At 37.9% G+C, this 16254-nt stretch overlaps 1 protein-coding gene across 1 annotated transcript in view; it reads left to right on the top strand.

The window, feature by feature from the left end:
• The window catches only part of TRPC4 (transient receptor potential cation channel subfamily C member 4), a 151552-nt gene that overhangs the window by 113696 nt on the left and 21602 nt on the right, over positions 1-16254 (top strand). Inside the window, exon 5 of the mRNA XM_013948339.2 lies at positions 12179-12318. Coding sequence (XP_013803793.1) covers positions 12179-12318 — 140 coding nt within the window. The remainder of the gene's footprint in view (positions 1-12178; positions 12319-16254) is intronic.

The following is a 16254-nucleotide window of genomic DNA, read 5'->3' as shown; positions in this document are numbered from 1 at the left end:
TGACATGCCAGCCTAACTTCAGTGCGTGGGAATCACTTTTAAATATTAAAAATATCTCACCAGTAAATTTGCTCAGTTTTGTACCATCATGAAATAAGGAACCAATACAAAGCCCATTAGTTCGATATATTGCTTCATTAGAAATAAATGCTCCAACACTGGGGCAAAACAGGGGTCTGTTCTTCACTGTTCTACAACTAGAGGTGAAAGTAGCAGCTTTGCTGTCTGGTGTTCCAAAATACCAGGTAGTGAATATCTACCCGGCTTTCACAGTATCCTGAGATTAAAGGATAATAGGAACAAATGCATAGCTGGCACGCAGACCCTTGACAATCCAAAGTTGGTTGTATCATTAACCTAATTTTAAAAAAAAGGAACTGAAGTCCAGAAAAAAAAAGTGGGATTTGAGAAAGGCAAGGTTTAGTTTTAGCTAAAGGCAATTCTAAAACTGAGCTGGAGAATTCCTCCCCAGAAAAAAAGTAGTGGGAAGAAGAAGAACCTCCATTGCCCCTCAACCTTTAACACTGCCTAGACAAGGGTTTAAGTAACGCCGCACCCCAAAGTACTTGTCTGAAGGAGCTGTTGACTCTGACAATTGTGATGACCGAAACAGTATTAATACTTGCAGTGTAGACTCATATGGTCAGATTATGTCACTACTGCTTGTGCTGAATAAGCCTTTCCTCCACAAGCAGTACAGATCAAGTCAAAGGAACAGCTTGCATACAGAAATATTCACTAGCATGAATAAAGATCAAGACTCAGATAATATGTGGTCAAACAGCTTATGGTTAATCTATACTGTGATGTTCAGAGAAACATGTGCTTTCCAAAATCTCTTACATCTAAAATGATATATTTACGATCCCTAGCCTTTGGCTGAAGGGCAACGTGTTGTGTCAAAGACATTTGCTCACAGCCTACCAAGGGTGGCAGAAAAAGCAAATTACGATGTTGCCTGTGGACCAGCTGGTCCACTCCAGAGATTTCTGATTAAGACCACAAAGGATGGACAACTGAGTGTATCTTTTTGTAATGTCTTTAATGGTTTCATGTCGCTTCCAGTTTCAAGTTTGTTGGGTTCAGCTTTCCAGTGTCTTTACCCACACAAATAATAAGGCCCTGGATTCATCCATTGTACTTTCAGGAAATTCATTAGGTACCAAAGCTCCTTCTATGCTCGAAGGAGACAGACAGGGATCTCCACAGGATGCTTCAGATCAGAGATGAGCCCCTGAATGTGTCTTCACCAGCTGCAGAGAGCTGAGAAGAAATAGGCCCTAAATGTAGTCAAAACTTCTACTACCAAATGCTGTTTGCATTTTTACGTACATACAAACGATATGTATGGTCCAGTCACCTGTTAATAAACTAAATAGTTTTATCAAGTCATAATCAATAAGCTAAGGGCAGTTTCCTGGCCACAGTTTAACCTGTCATCTATGTTAACTGCATAACATGCAGTTAAGCAGTATCCTTAAAAACAATAAATGTAGCACTTGAATTACACCAGGGAGCCTAAGACAGAAAGGTGCATAAATATATATTTGCATTTTCTAGATGTAGATGAAAAGTGTTGAAGTGTGAGACAAAACTAATGCAGCTCTAGAGTTGCAGTTTCACTCAGAAATTGGGAATGTAACCAAGTAAACCCTTTTCCCAAAGCAAAGGTTATCTTGGAGCAGCTACCACACCTCAAAGCTATTAACATATTAAACAATAGAATTGTTTTTCTTTCCTTCATTAAAATAGCTCTGCATGTAATTTGCATTTTAATTGCTACCTCTCTTAATATGAATAGAGAAGGAGGAGTGTTAGCTTCCAGGCTTCTCTTCAACATGAATTTCAGCATACATATACCTCATAGAACTTACGAAATTTCAAGATCGTCCATAACTATCTAAACTCTCCAAAAATCAAACAGTAATTATCATTTGCCTACTACTATGTAATAGAAGAGTGAATGTGCATAATTATCACACATTAAAAGTGCCATTAGAGTAGGAAGCTCAGAGGAAAAACCTGTATCAGGCTACATTTCCATGGAGACTATCAATTTTATATTTAAAAAAGTCACTTCAGGAAACTTTTGAATTATTTTTTTTTCTTTTACACAATTAGATGATTACACCAGTGTTATTACAACATGTGGTGATTATCTGTGGAATAATAAGTCAGTATAACAAGGCTAATGCTATAGCTTTAAGAAACAGTTGTGGAAATATCTCCTGGCAAGAGCAGGAATCTGCTGTCCTGGCATTTAAACAAATGTAAGAATAAACAAGATTTTGCTGGTAAGGAGAATGAAATTGGTTCTTCTTACTAGCTGTTAATTCAGATCTCCCAAGTGTGCCAGATGCTTCACAGTATGGAAACATAGACCTGTTTCTTATACTGAAGAACCTATTGCTTTTGAAAAAAAGGACTGAAAAGAGCAAACCCATGGGTGAAAGGGTGAGGAAGAACATTATTTTCCACCAACCAGTTCTCAAGTGGCCTTTTAGCATGATAACAGTGATGCAAAGGGGAAGTGAAAAAAGGCCCATCCTCACCCTCTATGCGCCTTGACTGCAGCTCACATAAGGATCATGTTAATCCTTACAGACTTGCCATACTGCTCCAGTCTGCCCTAAATCCTAGCCTCAGACATAGCAGTGTCCACACTAAAATTTCTCTCAGTGGACAGTCAGCTCACCAGGGAGTGCTACCAAGGTCAGTTTAGAAAGCTGACAACCAGTTGCAGGGTTCGGTGCTTAGCAGATGTGGTTAAAAAGCTCTTTTGCCAGTTGTTCAAGGTGGCTGTAGCAAAGGACATTTTGGGGCAAATTTGTTTTGATGAGATTTATACTCTTTTATGGGCATCTTTAAATGTTCATCATAGTTATGTTCAGAATATTGCCTGGGAAAGGAATGCAGCCTTACTGGATCTTTTTAACAATGCGTTCCCTGTCTGGTTTTTTCTGTCAGGATGTTTCATACAGATTATTAGAATATGTGAATCTACAGAGAATGTAGATGTCTGCTAACAGTGAAAACTGCACACAAAATCTTCTAAGCAGAATATACGGGATTGTACACTCTTGTTCGTACTGAGCAAAAAGTACATCTAAAATGATAGCGCAACATGACACTTCAGAATGAAGTGTGCATAGATGTGGCAAACACACTACACAACATAAGCTAAATTTGGTCAGGAAAGCCTTGTGTAAAAAATTGAACAGTTAGTACTAATTGAATTGTTCCAGGGAGCAGAGATAAAGGATAATATGGCCAACATGATGAAATAGTACATAACCAGTAGTGACAAATACAATGCAGTGGAGGAAAATAAGCCCAGACAAAGCTGGAACACAGCTTCAGGCAGAAAGAAGAATAATGCACATAATGACCACTCGAGGCCACCTAGTCCAACTTACTGCTCAGCACGGGCTAACTTCAAAGACAGATCTGGTTTCTCAGGCCCTGGTCCAGTCAAGTCTTGAAAATCTCCAAGGTTGGAGGTTGCACAGCCTCTTTCAGCAACCTGAGCTGGTGATTAACCACTGGTGAATTGTTTTTCCTGGTATCCATTTGGAATTTCTCATGCTGTAACTCATGACCATTACCTTTTGTCCTTCTGCTCTCCACTTCAGGGACAATTCTGGCTTGATCTACTCATAACCTGCAATTTCATTAGTGGAGGACAACGGTTAGTAGATCCCCATTAGTCTTCTCTTCTCTAGGCTGAACAAGCCAAGCTCCCTCTTCTTGTACATCATGTGCTCCAGCCCCCTCATCATCTTGATGACCATCCACTAAATTCACTCCAGTTAGTTAATATCTCTTTTTTATTGGGGTCCCAAAACTGGACTCATATGTTGTTTATTTAATCATCGGGAGAGCCACTTGTTGTCAGGACCACCTGAAGCTTGCCATAACAGGAATTTTCACTCAGTTGCTGCTGGCTAATATGTGTATATTTATGTGTGTAAAATTTATGTAGAATGGTCTTGACATTTCCAAAAATGAGGCCAAAGAAAAATACCTTGTTTTGATTATTACAAAAGATTCAGGAGAATTTTTCATTGGGAAAACTCTTTCATTAGTGCCATAACCTCCAGTTCAACATGGGAGGCCTTAATGTGTTGTTGCTATTCCAGTAAAAATCTACCCTAAATTTGAAAAGCCTTTGGAAATATATCTTTCATCTAAAATGGAACTGCAGGCTGTGCTTCAGCAACTGAATGCCATCCACAGTGTCATAATCAGCCATAATCAGTGGCTCTTAATCACAGTGACAGAAGTGCGATCTCTGGTTTAGGCAATTCATAAACTTAGCAAGCCTGGAAGTTGGAAGAACCTTTACTTTTTTCTTCTGTCCTCAAATCCTTTCCTTAAGCATTCAATATCAACTGCTGTTGAGTCAGGGCTTAGGCTAGGTGGATCATTGCTCTGGCCTGATCTTTACTGGCCTTTTACAGTGTATAAATAGAGTATAGAAAATAAAGGGAATTCCCTTCCTTAACAATGACTGTTTGAATGTTCATTTTTAATACACGTTTATTAGCTATGGCAAACTTCCCTCCCACAGGCAATGTCTTAGAACTGCAGACAAGCACTCTGTTTTTACAACATGATATAAAAAGATCGTATGTAAGCAAATATTCAACTGAACAAGATGTTTCAATGTAGCCAGAATATTTTATTGTTGGAATCAGATTTTGGCAAGATCCTGATAAATCGTTTGAATCTCAGTCCTGTTTTCAATTAAGTACCATTGTGCTTGCTCCACTAGTATTGAAATATTTCACATTATGATCATACAGCTTAACAGATAAAAAGGATGCAATAATGATATAAAAAATATACAGATATTTAGAGATACAACACATTAATTAGCATTAGACTGCAGGATTGTACTTGTAGGCTACGCATTGATTTATAAGTTAAGGCTTTCTGGTAACACTTAGGCTCTCTGGTAATAATTAGGATACAAGCCTTGCTCCTCATCCTCTCTGAAAATATTTTGTGAAATCAAGAAAGTAATTTTTATAGTAAACAACTCAATTTTGACAAATGCCTGCCACAAACAGCTTCAATGAAGTCAAGGAGATTAAAGGACAATGAATAAAATTATGCATGCCCTGTTCCTCATGTAAACCTGTTGAGCTTAATAGAGACATACAAGCAGTAAATGAAGATATACTTTTTCTTTAAAGAGATATTTTTCACTGTACTGCACAGGCATTACTAAAACTCATCTTCACTGCCTCTGTGAGGGAAAGGATTAAGTTGAACTTTACAGATAAGACAGTGAAGTCAAAGAGTGAATTAAGTATTCTCAGTGTTGAGCTGTACACACAGATTATTTAAACAATGAATTCCCAGACTTAGCTCGCTTGGGTATCACCATCCTGCGAAAACAGCTGGGGCATACATGGTGCCTCTGGCAGCGTTACTCCCAGATCTGTCTGACATGACAGAGGACCCAGATACCATGTGTATGAGTTGTTGTTCCCCTCTCAAACACCTGTTTCATTATTCCCAGGGAAAAAGCAGGTGGTCTGCTTTTGATTTTGGGTATGTTACTTTGAAATAGCTCTCTTCTCTTGACAAACTACTTCCCAGAGATTAGGAACCCCTGAATTACACCAGGATGCGTCTTGAAGGTTCCTCTTATCACCTTCATATCCCTTCAGCAAAGATCAGTTCATCAGACCAGATGTAAAATAGAAGAGAGATTTCAAGCCTTACCAGTGCCCATTGAATTCCCTGGGCTGACTTCCCTTCGCTTCAGAGAGCTCTAGATCATTAGCAGCTTGTCTCACTTTTTGTTGGTGAGGGTGTTGTACCTGTGAAAAACTCTAGGTCTCATTGTAGAGCAAAGCTGAGTTTGTCAGTTAAATTATTTTACAGTCCAGTGAAAATATGTTTTCCAAAAAACATACTGAAAGGTTGTTGTTGAACTTGGCATGCAAAGATTCACCCTGAGGAGCCTGTTGCTTCCCATCTCTTACTGGCAAGGAACAAAAATAGCACAGAGCGACCAACCATTTGTGGGAAAGGTGAGGCCAAAACTAGCTGGGGATCCACAAATCTTTTTAAAAAACAAAAATAGTTCAAAACACTGCTTTTTCTATTCCTTTCTTTGACAAATCTTGGCACTATTATTTACAAGGAGGCATTAATCATCATTAGATTTATAAACAATGGAAGGCAGTTTTCCAAATGTTTGTGTTGTGGAGATGGGATAACATTTTTATGAATTTCCACAGTTGCTTGAAAATCTATTTAATTTTTGTAGTTGCTCAAGATTTAGTACAGGATAAGAATTTAGCCAAGGTGTATCTAGGATTTTCTGTCTTACAATGTAATGCCACCTTTGAATGGATTTGTGAAGGAGGTTGTTTGTTTGTTGTTTGTTTGTTTTGCATGGGAATGAGAGAGGTGTTCCATAAGAGTAAAACCATAGGTAGCTCAGTGAACTGATTATGAGATCAGTCAGGACAGATCCAGACTTTTTACCATCTAAAAGTTATCTGCTAGCCTGCATGAAGAGATTTTGTGGTCTAACCCCAGGCTTTATTCAAAAGGGCAGAGAATATTCCTAAGATGGTTGAGCTGTTGCCCTGCTCAGAGTTGCAAGATGTGAGTTTGCAAGCTGAGTCTTATTTTATGAACAGAAAAATACATCCATATTTTTTAAAAGGTATTTCAGTGTCTAATGTCCGAAGATTTCAAGACTGGAATTATAGTTTTGAAATCTAAGTGCATCGCTAAATGCACTGCTCCATTTGATGCCTTAATTAACTGACATTTTTAACACAAATACCTACATGTGCACACACACACACACACACACACACACACAATATAGCTATAGATAAAAATATAAAATAAAAGCTAGTGTTATCAGTACGTATATATTGATGTGTATATGTATACACACAAATCTACACATTGCTCATCTGTAGTATAAAATATGTATTCCTCAGTTCTTAAGATTGACTTTTTGAAAGTATGAACTAATTTGAATGAAAAAATGATTTTTAAAAATGACATTTTTCTAAGAAATTTCTAATTTTAATGTCTTCGTTCTTCAGTAAGACAGCATTTTACCTTTACACATCTTGGTTTGGGCGAAACTTATTTTTAAAATATGTAGGGTTTGTTTTAGTAGAAGGAACATTTTTCATCAAAGTTCAGAAACGTTTACTGCAAAATGAAAATATACTTAACTCATAGGTTCCATTTTTTTCTCAAAAATCATTTTATCTGATTAATTTTAGTTCCTTTTTTTATACCAGACAAACTGGACTTAAGTCAAATAGTTGCATTGATCAGCTTGCTTATGTAGTACCTCACAGTGCTGTAAGAAACTTTCCAGTTGTGTCTGTCATTCGCAGGGCCTCATGCAGTCTGTGGGATTCCTGCCCTGACTTTAGATCTATTTTATCCCATTAATCTATGAGATGCTTAATCAAATTTATTTCTATTATCTCAACCTGTTTCAAAATGTCCATGTTATTATTTCTCTCTTACTGCTTCCACATCTAGTTATAAACAATACCAACAAATGTTTAAAAGTCTCACTTTTAATTTCTGTAATTTAATTCCCTGTTCCATAAGGTGGAAGAGTACATAGTGTTGATTCTTTCATATTAAAAGGAAATAAATCATAAAAGCAGAATGATGGTGCCATGGAGAGGTGGGGGGGTTCTTCACTTTTTCATTTTCCTGACCTTTCCTGATTTTCCCAGTGAATGTAACAGGAAAAACTTGGTATTTTGCATCAGAATATGTCAAGAGAAGAACTGATTTCACTCCTTCCTCCCAACCCTTCATTCTTGTAAAAAGCTCCTTGTTATAGTTATGATTTGCAACAGAATTTCAAGACCTCTGGCTGTGTAAGTATAAGTTTCAAAATGGCAAATTAATCCCAAACAGGGTAACTTGGAATCACTGAGGTTCCTTGCTCAGAGTAGCTCCATCAATTGGACCTTCAAGAAGTCTTCAACTTTGCAGAAGGCCTCTGGGATTTCAGAGTACACTTTTGTAGGACAACACTCCAGGCAGACTTGGGAGGACTTACAGGGCTCCATTGCTCCAGTTCTTTGAGCATCCATTGCTCCAGTTAAACACCAGTCAGGGTACCTAGCAGTAGAGACCTGGCAGCTCCAAAGACTGACCTCAGCTTTCAGCGTGGGCTTCCCCTGAAGTTGTGGATCTTGGTAATCCATCTTGGCATTTTTTACTTTCCAAGATTTCCCTTTTAAAAAAGCATTTGGTACCTGACATATCTGGGAAGCTCTACTATGCATGCATGAATTGCGTGTCTGTCACAAATATAACATCCATTTGTCTGGAACATGGGTCTCAAACCTAGTCACCTGACACCCAAAGCAGTAGCATCAGCAGATACAGAATCTCCTGGTTCCAAATCCTGTCTCAGTAGCAGGGACCCTGAGAGCCTTGCAAGTCAAGGTTAGAGCCTCCCAGGCTCTCACCTTTAAAGCAGTGAAAGTGCTCAAAAGCAGTGTGCCCACGGATTTTCTGCCCAGGGCTGAAGCCTTGGATTTCCCAAAGCTTGAGCAGGACACCTGACAGGGTTGTCTAGAAACAAGGGAATCTCCAGAAGTCTGCCACAAGTTTTGTATTTATTAAAAGCTCACTGAATCAGAGATGCAACATTTGGAGTTCTATGAACCAACATTTTTTAAATGAAGTTCTGCTTCACTGAAGAGTTTCCATTCACCCTTTCACTAACCTGCATGAGGAGCAGACATCAAGGCTGGAATTCATCTGACCAAATGTAGACATCTGTAGTGCAGAATCTACTTCTGAGCCAGCCACTAGAACTGATTTTCTCTCTCCATTGACTATAAGGGCAATCTAGGGTGACTAACTCAGATGGAGTTTTTTGCACTGTAGGTAAGAGAAATCTCATCACTAACTGCATTGCTCCATGACCGATCTACTGAATTTTTTATGTGTCAGCTGCTGAAGAGAAAAGAACAATTAGGATTGAATGGAAAAAAGTCTTCTCCACTACAGTCAGTGAAACAGATTCAGCCCAGCTTCAGGTTCTTTGGAGTACCATAAGATCTCAGTAACTGTGTTTATCTACAGAGTTTGCACTTAGATGGTTTGACTGGCAAGAAAGACTAAACTGTCACATCTCTAGTATGGTCAACAAAAATGTAGGATTTCCAGTTTTCCATTATTGCTTGTAAAAAGAAAAAGTTATGCAACAGAATGAACCTAAAAATTGCCTTGAACCAGAAAAAAAAAAAAATTAGAACCACCAACATTAAGATGTCAAAGTGTACTCTGAGAACTTCAAGCTGCCAGACGACTTTGGCATTACTGATAGTTTGGTTTAGTTGCTTCTCATTTATGATTATCAGTTTTACAACAGCCATATACTCTCTTCAACAAGAATTCTGTAATAGGTCAATATTTCTCTGTTAATGTCAACTTTTGCAATTATATTTTCATTTTCTGAAGCGCAGGAAGTGCTGAGAACAACAGTCTGGCTTTTGACTTACAAAACAGATCAAATGCAGAAGCATTAGTCAGCATTTATTTTTTAGTCTGTACATAATTCTACTATATTTTAGTCAGTGCTGTCAAAGCATGTGATGCTGAGCAACACTCTTGCAGAGAACAGCGCTGCTGTGTTTGTGTCAGTTCCCATCTTTGGCTGTTTGTGAATCATGGGAATATCTCAGCAAAAGACTTTCCCAAAGTTGCTGCTTTCCCTTAATTATTTGTCTTATTAATCATCACACTCTATTTTTGCTCTGTTTTTAAAGCACATTTTTAATGGAATGCTTAACTGTGATGAATGAGAAAAGAATTTAGTTCTATTAATGTGTGTATGGATCTCTGTAAAGTCTTCTTATCTGGGAATTTTTCTATCAGTGCAACTCTCTGTTTCCTGAATCTGATTCGTCTTCCAAGTATCAAGATCCTGGGGCTAAAGCTACAGTATTACATAAAACAGGATAAGGAACTGTTCTCTAACACTGAGGCTTAGGGGCCATAATCTGCATTAAACAGCCTTTGGCCCTGGGCCTTCTCTGAGCCACATCTCAGGGTCCTGTGGTGTAATGGTTATTTTTATATGCTATTCTGTGGTTTGAGTAGTGGTAGTTCAGGGTAGTGTCTGAAACATGAGGAGTATACTGCAACCCACAAAATGTGTGTTTCTATGATCTGGTGCTGAAGAGTCATGTCTATGGTGCAGCAAAAGAGCAAGCAGGGATATTTGCAGGTCCATGGCCTGCTCGTTGAAGACTGAAGGGGACTGTGGAGGGAAGGGGGAACCAGACCTGCTCTAGTCTTGACCATACTGTGTGTTGAGAATGATCAGCTCTTTGAAGAGTAGAAGATTAATTCTTTGCATGCAAGGCTAAAACTGACAGGCATTTAGGAGTCTGCCAAGTGGCCCTGCAAAGAGGTGTTCCCTTCTTGACGGCACTCAGGCAGTTTAACAATAACTGTGGATGCTGTGTTACTGGATATTGACTCCTGTCATGCAATAATATTCTACTCTTTCCCAACTTTGAATCATCACGCTTGATTGCAGCTTGAAAATAAATGTTATTCTCTTGAAAGTGCTGTATTTTGTGCATCAGTTTTATCTGCTCATTTAAAGGTAGAGCTGCAATCAACCTAATATGTAGACACCAGAATGAGCTTGTCCCACTTTCTGCTCCATGTGTTCCCACCATGCTCCTTTTTCAGAATGTGTTTCTCCAGCCTTACAGGCAGCTGAAATTGCATGTTGGTGTAGCTGAAAATGAACCCTACTAAAACAAAATGTGCTGGAGCAGCTGGATGATTCGGATACTCCCAAGGCTCATGATTACTGATGCTAACACAGAGGAGCAAGGTGGAAATGTGGCTGAGATCTGCAGGGACAAGGTAGTGAGGAAGGGAACCTTTCCTTTCTAAAGTAGCCAGGACTCAAGCCAAAACACTACAAAATGAAACTGTACTCCATCTTCCCTATCCTTCTTTCCCCCCCAAAACACTACCTGGCACAAATGAAAATACACAAGAAATTTCCTCCTAGGGATCATGTCTAAGATAACACACAAGATTTCTGTGCAGTCAATTAGAAGATGATTAAGTGAAAATGTTACGGTTTAAAGCTAAGCCCAGAATAGAACAATGCAGGATTCTATATGTCCCTGTATGAAATCTGTTTAACATTTTCTAAAGCAACATGTGATAACCAGGTGATGAAAAGCCATGTTGACTTGTATCTCAGCATCCATAAGTGAGTGGTCTCTTTTGCCATAAATGTTGCATCTTTGAGTACAAAGAAATTCCTTTGAAAAAAAGAATTGTGAAAGATGTGAAAGTGTCATTGGTATTGTTAACTAAAAACCTCTGTAGATATATAGATATATACACAAAATGCATCTAAATGTACCATTGCTGTTTGTGTGTTTTAACGTTTCATATTATACAATAATGTGACATGTCCTGTTCAGAGAGGTTTTCATGTTTATAGCATTAAAGAGTCTCCACGCAGTTGTCTCAGGAGCTGTTAAACTGAGCTCATGTCAGACAACTTGCAGTATTTCCAGTTGGGGCTGAATATTTCTGTACCACTTTGTGTCCAGAGCAATGTGTGCTCTGCGCACCTGAAAACAGTTTCCATTCCTTCAGGTCCCAAAGGAAAGAACCAACTAAAAATATTTTGCTGCAGACACTGCTCTTTCCTATAAAAAGGGAGACTTTAGTTCGACGTTGACAACAGCAATAGAAATCCTCTTCCTGACAGTGTTAGTTCCAGTTGAAACAAACCGATAAGTTGGCTTGGTTCCTGCAGTCATGAAGATTCCAGCTTGAATTACATTGCAGCAGAAATCCAAGGGCAGAGTTGGCAGTGGTGAATGGTTTTCAGACCCTTTTTATACTTATTAGGATGTGAAAGAAAAACAGATCAAAGGAAGCAAAAGAAATTGCCCCTGTACATGCAGAAGATTTTTTGTCTTGATTGACAAGTTAGTTTGGAAGAATTAACAGGAAAATAAATTTTCACCTAAGCGCAATTTAGACCACTCATCCATCTTCCCTTTATAGTTAACAAAGGAAACTAAATCCATTGTGAGATAAGTGTCTAGGATAGTTATAGCCTTTTTTGGTTAATAGTCATGCTTAATGAATTATGTTCTATTTGCAGGTTTTATCTGGGGTGAAATTAAACAGATGTGGGATGGTGGACTACAGGACTACATTCATGATTGGTGGAACCTCATGGATTTTGTAATGAACTCCTTATACTTAGCAACAATCTCTTTGAAAATTGTTGCATTTTCAAAGGTAATTTTTTTTTCAGATAAGTATTAAAGCTAACTGAGATTATGCTTCTTTAAACTTTCTTCTATATTTGATGGTTTCTTAGGCTTAACAGTGCAGATATATAGATACATGATGTGGTTATTAAATCTACTGCATCTACAATGAGAAGCTAAACCAGGATAAAAGTAAGCTACAGGCAATCTTTTGTTATCTGATCCTGAATAATCATCATATTATCATGTTCTTGCTAGTATTTAGTGTGGGTATCTGCAGAAAATTATGTTTTGTGTTGGTCTTTGCCTATTTTTCAGTGAGAAGTTATTACCACTAAGACAGTTTAACCCACCATGCATAACTTCAGGATATGGATATGTTCATTATCTCACCATTTTAATGGACTTTTTATGAATAGCTTTATATTTCCAATGTTTGAAATTTCTTCCAGCAAAACCACCCTTCTTTCCAAAGCCACAGAACATGTTGCATTTGTATGTATTCAACATGAATCCATAATATCACAGAAATCCCTTGTAAAAATGAAAAATAGTCCCAAATGTAAGGAAAGCACATCTGAAAGGAAATGAAAGCATTTCTTAGCATCCGTCATGGAGGTCTCATCACATCCATGTAAAAATAACAAGCCCATTTTTTCTGGCCATTTCTATCAGTGTTGTATTTCAGCTGTTTCAAGATCACTGCCACCAGCTACCCCACATGCATGGAACGAGACTCTTCTCTGCCAAGATCCTTTTGGCTAGGAGGAGAAGAGGAGGCAGCCATCAAGTAGCTAGTTACAGCTCCCTGTTCTCAAACCACAGCTGCTCCGGCTGCAGCATAAGCTTACAGCAATGTAAGGGCCTCTCTAATTTATCCCACCATTTGGTGACTATCCATAAGGGTCTGCATGCCGGCTCTCTGACCGCATACCTTTGGAAACTTTCTCAGCAAGAAAAAATTGGAGCTGCTTGCCTGAAAGAGCAAGAGGCTCAAAAGTGTGTGGAGATCTGGCATTTAAAGCTGATGAACAGCCCCCCCCCCCCCCTTTTTTTTTTTTTTTTTTTTTTTTTTTTTTTTACACAGAAGGATGCCTTACTGTAGAGTGGCTGGAAAATAAATAGTCATAACAGTCATAAATAGCCATGTAACAAAACAGTTGAAAATGCATCCTTCCAAAGCATTGGAGATGGGTAATTATTCACTTTAGAATAATATTAATTAGAAGGCATTATAATCCTTTCATCTCCCAGACAGCTTCTGCTTACAGTAATCAGATTCCAAGGTGACAGTATCTGGCATATACATACTTCCATTACTCTCCAAATTAAGTGCTTGCATGACAATCATAATTAACATGATTCATAAAGCACTATCTTTGGTTTTGCAGCTCTTACTGTTTTACTGCATGTGCACCCAAATACCTTTTTGCTCTTCTTCAAAATAGCCTCAATTCTGGTAAACAGTTGAAACACAGCATATAAAAGAAAGATGTATTGAAGAAAGTGATGCAAGCATAACTTATTATCCAAGCACATCTGTTCCAAATGCCTGCAAAAGAGCTCCCCATGTGTATGCCAGATGAGGCTGAGAGTATTCTGAATGCAATCAGTACCTTTTTATCTTCATTTGCTAAACCTTGCATAACAGGTTTTTCTAAAATACAAGCTTTTACTTACTTCTTTACTTACTGAATGACACTTATAAGCCCAGCTCTTAGATACATTCTACCTGCCGTGAATCAGTGAAGCAGCTAAAACCATCATTCAAGAAACCATTTTAACCAACTCCCTTGAATAAAAGGATGAGAGTCCCCTCATACAATCCACCTGTGTGATAGATGTTCCCAGGGTAAAAACTGGTTTTCGCTCATTTAAAGCTCCTGATGGACAGCAGTTAAGCAGATAGATATTATTTACAGCAGCTGGTGGGCCAATATAAATTACACCAAAGAGTGTAATTTCAGGATGAGGGAACTATGAAGATAACTCAAAGTTATCTGTTTCAGTCCCAGTATTCAATAAGATGAGTATATCTCATATATTTCAAAGAGCTATGCTTTTTGTCTCTGATTTTATGTCAACATGCAGAGTCTTTTTAAATTATCTGGTGTATCCACTGAAAATGCTCTCTCTGTGAACAATAACATGATTATAAACAGTGCCCTGTCCCATGTTTTATATGAGTACAAGATAAGTGATTTTAAGCAGCATATCTGTTTTGGTGGAGGGTTATAAATATAAATAATTGTGCTCTAAAATAAATGGTTCTTTTTACGTTTTTGAAGGATAATATATTTTGTACTGATGAGTCAAGTTAGATGCAATGTCAACTTACATGCAGACCCTGCTGGCTTTATTTATTTGTTAAACCTGAGCATAGGACCCAGTGCTGTTTGTTTCCAACTCTGCTAGAGATTGCATGCAAGTTCACTTTACTGATTATGTGAGTCTCAGCCATTGACATGAAATGCTGTCTCATTCCATCATGTAGTATGGTAACAGGTTCCTACTCAAGACAGGAACTCTGAAAAGTAACTAAAAATACATCATCTGGCTCCATATTTATTGTCTTAATGACAACAACTGTTAGATCTGCTCTGCCTAGTAGTAAATAAGATGAAATTTCTCTTCTGCCACCAGTTCTGCAGAAGCTGACATGTTCTTATCCCTTTGCAGTGTAAAATGATTTTTACTGTTGTTTTATCAGTTTCACAGATCCAATGTTCATTTACATATGAGGATTAACCCCCACAGGAAAAATTCTAGACTCCATTCCTCAGTGTAACTACTGTTTTAAAGGTCTTTGCTACCCCCTGCCTTTCCTACTGCTGCTCTGAAATGCAGCATAATGAAAAGATTGGGGCATACGTTTTAAAATAGCAAGAGTTCACATTCACATATAACCTTTCAGAAAAGGATTTAAAGGTATTTTCCTGAAGTGGATAAAATTATTTAACCTTTTTTCTTTATCAGAAACAAGAGGTTCACATTTGGTCAAGGTCAGACAGTCTGTTAAACATTCAGGAGCCCTGATTTACATTTCTATTTCATCTCTCTTGGTCATCTACAATTCATGACTTTTGTCCTAATGAGACAACAATGATCACCCGACTCTTTTCTCGCAAATGGCTCTGATATTAGATTTGTATTTGGATTCCTCTGAATAAGGATCAGGAATTGTTATCTTTTATTCCCTGGGTGACATCACACATTCATCACACATTTACTTTGAAACTCTACTGCTTGAATGCTGCTCAATTCATTTTTTGCTCTTCTTAATTTTCCATTATGTGCCACGTTCATTTTTCTTCAACCAGCCAGTTGACGATAGGTATTTTACTTGCTGTCTTCTTTCCACTAGAACATTTCCCAGATCATTTCTGAATCTGCTTTGCAAATCTTCACCCTTCTTACTGCTTTTCATCCTACTATATCCAGTCTCTCAAATCATATCTCTTCAAAACCAAAAAATAGCCCTCACTCTCTGCTTATGATTATGAGACTTTTTGCACTGTATCTCCATATAGAAAGGACTTAGGTCCAAGAAAGGCAGAATCAGTTAAGCTGAAATAACAGAAATATGCCTCTGATTTTCCTTTGACAGAGAAGAAGGCATTTGATCTTTTTTTGTTTGAGTAATAAGGCAATAATAACTGGGGGTGTTTTAATTAGTCAGAGTGGGTTGTGTTGACTGTTAAGATGTTTTGAAAGCATGTTAAAATTGGAGCTTTTTGAGGTAAGGCACTGTGTTGCCTTCAGTGTTGACACTGAAGATTTTGATGAGAATATTTGAGGACCCCTATGACCTTTAAAATGCAAGGACTTTAAATTGAAACAAGCTGAATTTTAGCAATGGAAGATAATGTAACCTCAATGAATACATGGTAACATCAAAAGTATTACGGGACATAAAACTACACTTTGTACTAAATGAAAATATTAAATTAGACAAAAAAAAAGG

Source organism: Apteryx mantelli, chromosome 1 (assembly GCF_036417845.1).
Source record: "Apteryx mantelli isolate bAptMan1 chromosome 1, bAptMan1.hap1, whole genome shotgun sequence".
In the NCBI taxonomy this organism is placed as follows: Eukaryota; Metazoa; Chordata; class Aves; order Apterygiformes; family Apterygidae; genus Apteryx; species Apteryx mantelli.
The sequence above is the reverse complement of the archived record's forward strand: the minus strand, read 5'-3'. Positions and strand labels throughout refer to the sequence as shown.